Genomic DNA, 11,402 nt, shown 5'->3' with positions numbered 1-11,402 from the left:
TACAAATGCAATGATATATTACATAATATTATACAATTTATGCATATTTATATGCATACCAATATTATTATTATTATTGCAATAGTTGACTATCCAGAGTATTGTTCAAGTAGATAATTTTGATGACTTACATTTTGTTTTATAAAACCTCCCTTCTTCATCCCTTACTACAAGGCATGGCCAATATGGCTGTTTGCCGCACCTTCCCCACATGATATCACCCAGAACTGAAATTAAAAAACAATGAAATTTTCAAGCAGTGTCCAGAAATGAACAAACGAATTTGCAATACATTTTCAATTATTTGGGAAAGGATCAAACACCTACCGTTTAATAATTAAATTATTAGGCCTACAGTCAATGTTATACTGAGTGCTACCTATTTCATTTCAATGATGAGAATTTATCATCAAATTATGGAAAAATATATCTCCATGATGTATGGAATATATTTAAGATATGTTTCATAATTATTAGAAAGAATCATCAATCAATATCATATCAGATTTACAGGGAATACTTGAATCAGAGCTATCCACTGTAATGGTGGAAAGAAAAAGTGGCAGCAATGACTTCCTATCATTCCCACTGTCTTTATAACATGAATCTCAGTATAGTTCCATTCGAATCAACACATCCAATTACATTTTAATTGTATATAATAATTAATATTCATATAATGATTCAATATTTTATATTATACAGAACATTCCTCAAGTCACACACATTCAAATAAACATATCTGTAAAAAGTGGGGTTTTATATTCATTGTGTGGCTACTGGAAGATAGCATCACTGTTAATGAATGAAAAACAAAAATGTGTACAGATTATAACTGGTATACAGTATTGTTTTGTGTATGATAATGTAAAAGCATGCCCTTTTTCCAATAGCAAGGAGTGTTCCTTCTTGAACAGTATTTTACCAGTATTCAATGCCACCCAAATTTTGTTCCAGTGGGGTTAATTTTCAGTTTATTCAGAGTACAAATCCTACTTTTAAAAACATCAAAGATAACCCCACTTGAAAAAATGTAGCGGTATTGAATAGGTTTCCTGTGAAAGACAGTTCGAAAAGGAACACTCCTTGCTCTTGGCAAAACCACATGCTCATATTAAAATACTCAACAAAAATGATAATAATAAAAATAAAACAATACTGTAGACCTGTTGTAACCTGCACACAATAAATGATTTTAAATATTTTTCTTTTTCATATAAATAGTGATGCTATCTTTTGGTAGACACAAGTAATACAGAGTGGTGCAGAGGAAATGCATGTTTTTCGAACAGCCAGTAATCGTCAACAGGAGGGGTATTGCCCTGGAACGAATGTTGGCAGATGGCCCATACTATACCGTTCCAGTTGATATGAGCATTGGAATGTACAACATCCTGTGTTCGCTGTTAAGAAGTTTTTTTTTTAGAAACAATGAATCTGTAGTCACAGTGCAATGCTTTTTTGTCAATATTTTAGAGTTGGGCCTCAAGGTACAATGCCCGATCGAAATTCTGTACTCCAATGGGTTGCAGCGTTTAGGACACCACCTTGTCTTCCCCATTCCCTGGAAAATGTAGACTCAGAACGGCAGTTGTTACTAGTCCTAGATGATTGAGACGAGGAGATGGTATCAGGACTTGACGACACTGACTCTGTCTATATTTTCAGGAGTATGAACTGAACAGGGAAGACCAGGTGGTTTCTTTATCATCAGAGAACTAGTACTCCTGAACGCTGCAACCCATCGGAGTACAGTATTTTGATCAGGCATTGCACCTTGAGGCCCAACTCTAAAATATTGACAAAAAAGCATTGCACTGTGACCACAGATTCATTGTTTCTAATAAAAAACTGCTTCACAGCGAACATACGATGTACGTTCCAATGCTCATAGCAACTGAAATGGCATAGTATGGGCCATCTGCCAAAATAATTTGTTCCTGGGCAATAAACCCCCCCCCATGAGCCAGTACTAGCAGTTTGAAAAACATATGTTTCCTCTGCACCACACACTGTATAAACATCCCATTATTCATAGAAAGGTTTATTAGGATTTTTGCGACTTAATGAAATTGTGTACTCATTAATAATTCAATATTCAATTTTATCTAATAATATTAATAATCAATATTTTGTGATATTGTAATAACCAAATACTGTCATATTGTAATTACTGCAATATTTACTTAGAAATATGTTGTTACACTTACAGTTTGGATGTAGTTTTTCAACATATCATATGGAGTTTGCTGGGGGTTTGGTGCCCTCTCAAAGGGCACCAAATAAGAGAGGCCCACCCAGGAATGCCTCCCATCCCCCAGCCACTGCACATAGAACCAAATTCTCCAAACATCGTTGGAGCACACTGAAAACAAACATGAAGAAAAAATTGAACTTATTCTGTTTATTGTTAAAAACTAGTGAATATGAATAATAATCTACTCTAGTTACAATCTACATAAGAAATGAATTGATGGCTGATTTCCAACTATTTTTTTAAACACTTTTTTGAAATTATTCAATGGTCATACAGAAGACCATAGACAAAATATCAAATAAGAATATATAGGGCATAGGTATAGGGCATTTATGTTACAAATTTCAATGTTAACTCAAACTTAGTAGTTCATTTTCTTGAAGCTATGTGATGCTAGTGGTCTCTCATACTGTGCTGTTCTCACACTCTCACCCAGGAAGACAAGTAATAATAGACAGTATCAACAGTATATAAACAGAACATAAACGACCTATACCATGGGCTATCTTCTTCTTATGCTATATTTCTCCATGATAAGACTCACTACCTATCATACAATATTCTGTTTGGCTGGAAATTTATAGAGCTGGAATGTTGTATGAATTGCAATTGGAACAGTTTGGGCCTCAAGCAACCCTGTTGGTCCATTACAAATGTTGTAATTTTGAATTATAAAAGAGATATAAATGAATAGATAAAACTTCGAAAGGGCAATAATAATATTGGTATACATATAAATATGAATAAATTGTGTATTTATTCAAACTGTGTAAAAACAAAAAAATCTTGTTTTGCTTATTATTTTATTCATATACAAATGCAATGATATATTACATAATATTATACAATTTATGCATATGTAAAAGCATGCCCTTTTTCCAATAGCAAGGAGTGTTCCTTCTTGAACAGTATTTTACCAGTATTCAATGCCCCCCAAATTTTGTTCCAGTAGGGTTAATTTTCAGTTTATTCAGAGTACAAATCCTACTTTTAAAAACATCCAAGATAACCCCACTTGAAAAAATGTAGAGGTATTGAATAGGTTTCCTGTGAAAGACAGATCGAAAAGGAACACTCCTTGCTCTTGGCAAAACCACATGCTCATATTAAAATACTCAACAAAAATGATAATAATAAAAATAAAACAATACTGTAGACCTGTTGTAACCTGCACACAATAAATGATTTTAAATATTTTTCTTTTTCATATAAATAGTGATGCTATCTTTTGGTAGACACAAGTAATACAGAGTGGTGCAGAGGAAATGCATGTTTTTCGAACAGCCAGTAATCGTCAACAGGAGGGGTATTGCCCTGGAACAAATGTTGGCAGATGGCCCATACTATACCGTTCCAGTTGATATGAGCATTGGAATGTACAACATCCTGTGTTCGCTGTTAAGAAGTTTTTTTTTTAGAAACAATGAATCTGTAGTCACAGTGCAATGCTTTTTTGTCAATATTTTAGAGTTGGGCCTCAAGGTACAATGCCCGATCGAAATTCTGTACTCCAATGGGTTGCAGCGTTTAGGACACCACCTTGTCTTCCCCATTCCCTGGAAAATGTAGACTCAGAACGGCAGTTGTTACTAGTCCTAGATGATTGAGACGAGGAGATGGTATCAGGACTTGACGACACTGACTCTGTCTATATTTTCAGGAGTATGAACTGAACAGGGAAGACCAGGTGGTTTCTTTATCATCAGAGAACTAGTACTCCTGAACGCTGCAACCCATCGGAGTACAGTATTTTGATCAGGCATTGCACCTTGAGGCCCAACTCTAAAATATTGACAAAAAAGCATTGCACTGTGACCACAGATTCATTGTTTCTAATAAAAAACTGCTTCACAGCGAACATACGATGTACGTTCCAATGCTCATAGCAACTGAAATGGCATAGTATGGGCCATCTGCCAAAATAATTTGTTCCTGGGCAATAAACCCCCCCCCCATGAGCCAGTACTAGCAGTTTGAAAAACATATGTTTCCTCTGCACCACACACTGTATAAACATCCCATTATTCATAGAAAGGTTTATTAGGATTTTTGCGACTTAATGAAATTGTGTACTCATTAATAATTCAATATTCAATTTTATCTAATAATATTAATAATCAATATTTTGTGATATTGTAATAACCAAATACTGTCATATTGTAATTACTGCAATATTTACTTAGAAATATGTTGTTACACTTACAGTTAGGATGTAATTTTTTAGCATATCATATGGAGTTTGCTGGGGGTTTGGTGCCCTCTCAAAGGGCACCAAATAAGAGAGGCCCACCCAGGAATGCCTCCCATCCCCCAGCCACTGCACATAGAACCAGATTCGCCAGACATCGTTGGAGCACACTGAAAACAAACATGAAGAAAAAATTGAACTTATTCTGTTTATTGTAAAAAACTAGTGAATATGAATAATAATCTACTCTAGTTACAATCTACATAAGAAATGAATTGATGGCTGATTTCCAACTATTTTTTTAAACACTTTTTTGAAATTATTCAATGGTCATGGTCATACAGAAGACCATAGACAAAATATCAAATAAGAATATATCCCAAGGTATAGGGCATTTATGTTACAAATTTCAATGTTAACTCAAACTTAGTAGTTCATTTTCTTGAAGCTATGTGATGCTAGTGGTCTCTCATACTGTGCTGTTCTCACACTCTCACCCAGCAAGAAAAGTAATAATAGACAGTATCAACAGTATATAAACAGAACATAAACGACCTATACCATGGGCTATCTTCTTCTTATGCTATATTTCTCCAAGATAAGACTCACTACCTATCATACAATATTCTGTTTGGCTAGAAATTTATAGAGCTGGAATGTTGTATGAATTGCAATTGGAACAGTTTGGGCCTCAAGCAACCCTGTTGGTCCATTACAAATGTTGTAATTTTGAATTATAAAAGAGATATAAATGAATAGATAAAACTTCGAAAGGGCAATAATAATATTGGTATACATATAAATATGAATAAATTGTGTATTTATTCAAACTGTGTAAAAACAAAAAAAAATCTTGTTTTGCTTATTATTTTATTCATATACAAATGCAATGATATATTACATATTATACAATTTATGCATACCAATATTATTATTATTATTGCAATAGTTGACTATCCAGAGTATTGTTCAAGTAGATAATTTTGATGACTTACATTTTGTTTTATAAAACCTCCCTTCTTCATCCCTTACTACAAGGCATGGCCAATATGGCTGTTTGCCGCACCTTCCCCACATGATATCACCCAGAACTGAAATTAAAAAACAATGAAATTTTCAAGCAGTGTCCAGAAATGAACAAACGAATTTGCAATACATTTTCAATTATTTGGGAAAGGATCAAACACCTACCGTTTAATAATTAAATTATTAGGCCTACAGTCAATGTTATACTGAGTGCTACCACAATTTATCATTATTAATTTATCATGGTTGGTGAGTGGAAACGTAGCATTTTGATATTTGTGCATAAGAAATTAAAGTAAAGAGAAGTCGATGGAAATGAGTAGGAGGTGAATGAGGAGGAGGAGGAGGGGGAGGAGAATAATCTGAAGAATTTAAAAATTGTGGATAAATACTTACACATCTCAGCTTGCATATTGAACTCCTCTTCATCTTGTTGTTGTTGTTGTTGTTGTTGCTGCTGCAGCATTCGTTGTTGTTGCTGAAGCAGTTGTTGCTGCTGCTGAAGCAGTTGTTGCTGCTGCTGCAGCTCTTGCTCCTGCAGTTCTTGATGCTGCTGCTGCAGTTGTTGTTGTTGTTCAAGCTCTAGCTGCTCTTGTCTCTCAGCACTGAAAATAAAAGAAAAGTTTGAAAACAAGATCAAGAGATAGGTAGAGACAAAATATAAATTAATAGAGACTTAGCTAAACATATTGAAAATCCTCATCCCTAACCCCTGTGCTGAAGGTGGAGTACCATCAAGTTATCACTTGTTGCTGTAGTGAGAATTTCACACCCAACACCAAATCTGCTATAACAATTGATAGGAAGAATGAAATGGTGAAATAATACATAAAATTGAAGAGAATTAAATGCTCCATAGCTCAATTTTCAGTTCAGTACTTATTTTTACAATGCATTGTTGTTGAGTAATAAGCACTAAAAGTGCAAATCATTCCTGGCTTACAGGCATGTATCTTGGAAACAATGCATTTCAACAACATGACTAGCTGAACAAAAATGAAGCTAGATGAATTTCCCTCAAGTTTTGTTTAGTAGGTTTTTTTATATATTCTTTAGTTCTAGAGATATTTGCTTTTAAAAGTTTAAATCTTTGAAAAGACAGTTTCTCTTCCAACTTTTTGGAAATTGGCTTTTCAATGAATCAATATCCTTGTAAATACTATTATTTCTTCATTCATCTATGAAATGTGTTCAACAAATTTCGCTCACTCTCATTTATTATTAGTAATTTTATAATGATCACTCACACTAATTTATTATTGTTTTTCATGCTTACCTATTAATAGTCACAGTTCATCTAGAGGTTTCTCTTCAACTTTTTTTTTAATGCATTTCACTCCTACTTTGTAAACACTTATAACTTTATAAGAAATAACGGGTGCGGCAGCTACGATTAAGCATTTTTTAGGAGTAATAAAAAGTGACTCAGGATATATAATGGAAACATGTTTTTATTTTCTGAAGCGGTTCAATATACCATTTTATATTACTTAGTTTTTGAAAATTATGTCCTGAAGATGGCGACCGTTAGCATCAATACATTGTTGAAGGCGATCTCTGAAGTTTTCAGCAGCTCTTGCACACATATCGCGGGGAATGGCATTCACTTCGTCAATAATCCGCTGTTTCAACATTGCTAGAGTGTGAGGGCGGCCTTTGAAAACCCTTTCCTTCAGATATCCCCAAAGAAAAAAGTCGCAAATGCTCAGATCTGGTGACCGCGCAGGCCACCCAACATCACCTCTCAAAGAGACTAGGCGTCCCGGAAACATCTCTCTCAAAACGTCTAGTGAAATTCGAGCTGTGTGAGCAGTAGCTCCATCTTGTTGGAACCACAAATCCGCCAGCCCGTGTTCTTCAACCATCTCTTCTAATTTGGGTTGCAGAAAGTTTCTCAACATCGAAACATAATGTTGGGAATTCACTGTCACGGTCACTTCTTCCTCCTCAAAAAAGTAGGGGCCAACCACGCCAAATTGTGATATGGCACACCACACCGTCACTTTAGGAGAATGTTGAGGTCTTTCATGAATAATTCGAGGGTTTTCTTCAGCCCAGTAGCGAAAATTTTGCTTATTCACGCACCCACTAAGATGAAAATGTGCCTCGTCACTACTAAAAAAAGCTGCATGTGGAGGGATTTGAGCAAGCATTTGCTCACACAAATTTTGTCGGTTGGCGTAGTCTACTGGGCGTAATTCTTGAGCAATCATTATTTTAAAAGGATGAAACTTTAAATCGAAATGTAAAATCCTTCTTAAACTGCGGTCTGAAATCCCCAATGCAAGAGAATGTCGTCGAGCAGAGCGTTCCGGTGATTGTTCGAATGCTGTTCTTACCCTCTGCACATTTTCTGGCGTTCTAATGGACTTGCGACGACAATGTGTATTTGTTTTCAGTGTACTACCAGTTTCCTCCATCTGCCGAATCCATGACCAAATTGTGTTTGCATTCGGAACGGCGTTGTTGCGTGGAATGTTGAACTGTCGTCGAAAAGCTCGTTGTGTAGCGATCACAGATTTATTGTTCTCATAATAAGCGCGAACGGCAAAACCACGATGAGCACCAGTCCAAATCATGTTGGCTACTGAAATGGGGTTAACTAAGAAACAAAAACAGACCATGTGGAAATTTGTAACTTTATCACAGCTGATGTGACAATGGAAACAAACTGCTTAATCGTTCCTGCCGCACCTTGTATTAGGCAAATATGTACTTAATGACCAAAACTTTTGATAGAATATTTCCAAACAAAATGTCTTTCAGTCTTAACATTGACAACCTTTTTCTGTTACTTGGAGGAAGCAATTTCAACCAGCTTGCTAAATTAATATCTTGTATTTTGTACCATTAAAATAAATTTTTTTGTTCATTTTAGTCAGTCTTTTCAAAGCACTGTAACACTTCTTTATACAAGGTCAAAGTTTTCAAGAACCACTGTTTTTGTTGACTTTGATGTAGGTATACTCTTGTCTTCTTTCTTTGACATTGCCAAAATCTTCTTTCGTGCCTAAGTATTTATTTTTTATTGCTGCTCCATTTGGAAAAACAATCACCAACCTAAAAATTTTTAATTAATTTTGGAGTTTGGAGCCTTTGAGGTTAGAGCATCGCCTACTAGATCTATCTCGTCATCGTAGTTATGTAAGCGATGGTTAGAGGTATCAGCTGGTCTGTGGTCTGATGACTGACAACAAATGCTTCTCTTTGTCAAAGATACAGAGTAACAACCAGCAACGGTCACAGTTACTACATAGTTATTCGAAAGTATTCTTTGAGTATCGACCAGCTGATTGAGTGTCAACAAGATTCAACTCGCATTTTACTATCCATAAAATAAAATATTTGTTTCGTTCTAGAAAATAGACCACAAGTTTATGTTTTGCATTAAAGATGTCGAATGAATAAAAATGTGTACAGATTATAACTGGTATACAGTATTGTTTTGTGTACGATTATGTAAAAGCATGCCCTTTTTCCAATAGCAAGGAGTGTTCCTTCTTGAACAGTATTTTACCAGTATTCAATGCCCCCCAAATTTTGTTCCAGTAGGGTTAATTTTCAGTTTATTCAGAGTACAAATCCTACTTTTAAAAACATCCAAGATAACCCCACTTGAAAAAATGTAGAGGTATTGAATAGGTTTCCTGTGAAAGACAGATCGAAAAGGAACACTCCTTGCTCTTGGCAAAACCACATGCTCATATTAAAATACTCAACAAAAATGATAATAATAAAAATAAAACAATACTGTAGACCTGTTGTAACCTGCACACAATAAATGATTTTAAATATTTTTCTTTTTCATATAAATAGTGATGCTATCTTTTGGTAGACACAAGTAATACAGAGTGGTGCAGAGGAAATGCATGTTTTTCGAACAGCCAGTAATCGTCAACAGGAGGGGTATTGCCCTGGAACAAATGTTGGCAGATGGCCCATACTATACCGTTCCAGTTGATATGAGCATTGGAATGTACAACATCCTGTGTTCGCTGTTAAGAAGTTTTTTTTTTTAGAAACAATGAATCTGTAGTCACAGTGCAATGCTTTTTTGTCAATATTTTAGAGTTGGGCCTCAAGGTACAATGCCCGATTGAAATTCTGTACTCCAATGGGTTGCAGCGTTTAGGACACCACCTTGTCTTCCCCATTCCCTGGAAAATGTAGACTCAGAACGGCAGTTGTTACTAGTCCTAGATGATTGAGACGAGGAGATGGTATCAGGACTTGACGACACTGACTCTGTCTATATTTTCAGGAGTATGAACTGAACAGGGAAGACCAGGTGGTTTCTTTATCATCAGAGAACTAGTACTCCTGAACGCTGCAACCCATCGGAGTACAGTATTTTGATCAGGCATTGCACCTTGAGGCCCAACTCTAAAATATTGACAAAAAAGCATTGCACTGTGACCACAGATTCATTGTTTCTAATAAAAAACTGCTTCACAGCGAACACACGATGTACGTTCCAATGCTCATAGCAACTGAAATGGCATAGTATGGGCCATCTGCCAAAATTATTTGTTCCTGGGCAATAAACCCCCCCCCCATGAGCCAGTACTAGCAGTTTGAAAAACATATGTTTCCTCTGCACCACACACTGTATAAACATCCCATTATTCATAGAAAGGTTTATTAGGATTTTTGCGACTTAATGAAATTGTGTACTCATTAATAATTCAATATTCAATTTTATCTAATAATATTAATAATCATATTTTGTGATATTGTAATAACCAAATACTGTCATATTGTAATTACTGCAATATTTACTTAGAAATATGTTGTTACACTTACAGTTTGGATGTAGTTTTTCAACATATCATATGGAGTTTGCTGGGGTTTGGTGCCCTCTCAAAGGGCACCAAATAAGAGAGGCCCACCCAGGAATGCCTCCCATCCCCCAGCCACTGCACATAGAACCAAATTCTCCAAACATCGTTGGAGCACACTGAAAACAAACATGAAGAAAAAATTGAACTTATTCTGTTTATTGTTAAAAACTAGTGAATATGAATAATAATCTACTCTAGTTACAATCTACATAAGAAATGAATTGATGGCTGATTTCCAACTATTTTTTTAAACACTTTTTTGAAATTATTCAATGGTCATACAGAAGACCATAGACAAAATATCAAATAAGAATATATAGGGCATAGGTATAGGGCATTTATGTTACAAATTTCAATGTTGACTCAAACTTAGTAGTTCATTTTCTTGAAGCTATGTGATGCTAGTGGTCTCTCATACTGTGTTGTTCTCACACTCTCACCCAGGAAGACAAGTAATAATAGACAGTATCAACAGTATATAAACAGAACATAAACGACCTATACCATGGGCTATCTTCTTCTTATGCTATATTTCTCCATGATAAGACTCACTACCTATCATACAATATTCTGTTTGGCTGGAAATTTATAGAGCTGGAATGTTGTATGAATTGCAATTGGAACAGTTTGGGCCTCAAGCAACCCTGTTGGTCCATTACAAATGTTGTAATTTTGAATTATAAAAGAGATATAAATGAATAGATAAAACTTTGAAAGGGCAATGAAATAAGTAAACTCTTCATTTGTAGAGCTTTAATCAAATAAAATTGAACATGACTTTCTACTAGTAACGGATCAACAACATTTGATATTTATGAATGAATCAATGACAACGAAAACATATGGTTTATCATATCATTCTACCCGGCTAGATTTTTGTTTTATCTTAGGGGCAAGATGACGGAGCGACACAGTGGACTCTTGTCCATCAGGGCGACGAATGTGAGCATACTCTGGGTTTGCCTCAATCAATTCAACTTCTTCTACTGATGAATCTTGTTTTGAATTTCGGTTCATTTTCTTCAGCCAAACTGGTCCTGGGCTCATTAGCCAAGATGGTAGTGACTGTCCATTTGTTGAGGATCTCATG

The 11,402-nt window shown here is 35.3% G+C and overlaps 1 protein-coding gene across 1 annotated transcript; it reads right to left on the bottom strand.

Annotated features, from left to right (window-relative positions):
• Nucleotides 1-1,630: 1,630 nt before the first annotated feature.
• On the bottom strand, nt 1,631-10,472 carry LOC111053125. The gene is made up of 6 exons (XM_039444488.1): nt 10,275-10,472; nt 5,868-6,076; nt 5,441-5,536; nt 4,461-4,615; nt 2,298-2,365; nt 1,631-1,790 (listed from the first exon to the last, which is right to left on the bottom strand). The coding sequence occupies exons 2-6, from the start codon at nt 5,935-5,937 to the stop codon at nt 1,631-1,633; spliced, it is 549 nt and encodes a 182-aa protein (XP_039300422.1). The 5' UTR covers nt 5,938-6,076; nt 10,275-10,472.
• Nucleotides 10,473-11,402: the final 930 nt, after the last annotated feature.

Source organism: Nilaparvata lugens, unplaced genomic scaffold, assembly GCF_014356525.2.
Source record: "Nilaparvata lugens isolate BPH unplaced genomic scaffold, ASM1435652v1 scaffold4805, whole genome shotgun sequence".
NCBI classification, from domain to species: domain Eukaryota; kingdom Metazoa; phylum Arthropoda; class Insecta; order Hemiptera; family Delphacidae; genus Nilaparvata; species Nilaparvata lugens.
Note: the sequence above shows the minus strand (reverse complement) of the source record. Positions and strands in the feature narration are given on the sequence as shown.

Coding starts and splice junctions, on each gene's coding strand:
- LOC111053125 (XM_039444488.1), bottom strand. CDS start 5,937: ATGCTGCAGCAGCAACAACAACAACAACAACAACAAGATGAAGAGGAG. Junction 5,537..5,867: donor CAATATGCAAGCTGAGATGT/GTAAGTATTTAT, acceptor TTTTAATTTCAG/TTCTGGGTGATATCATGTGG. Junction 1,791..2,297: donor GGGATGGGAGGCATTCCTGG/GTGGGCCTCTCT, acceptor TCAATATTTTAG/AGTTGGGCCTCAAGGTGCAA.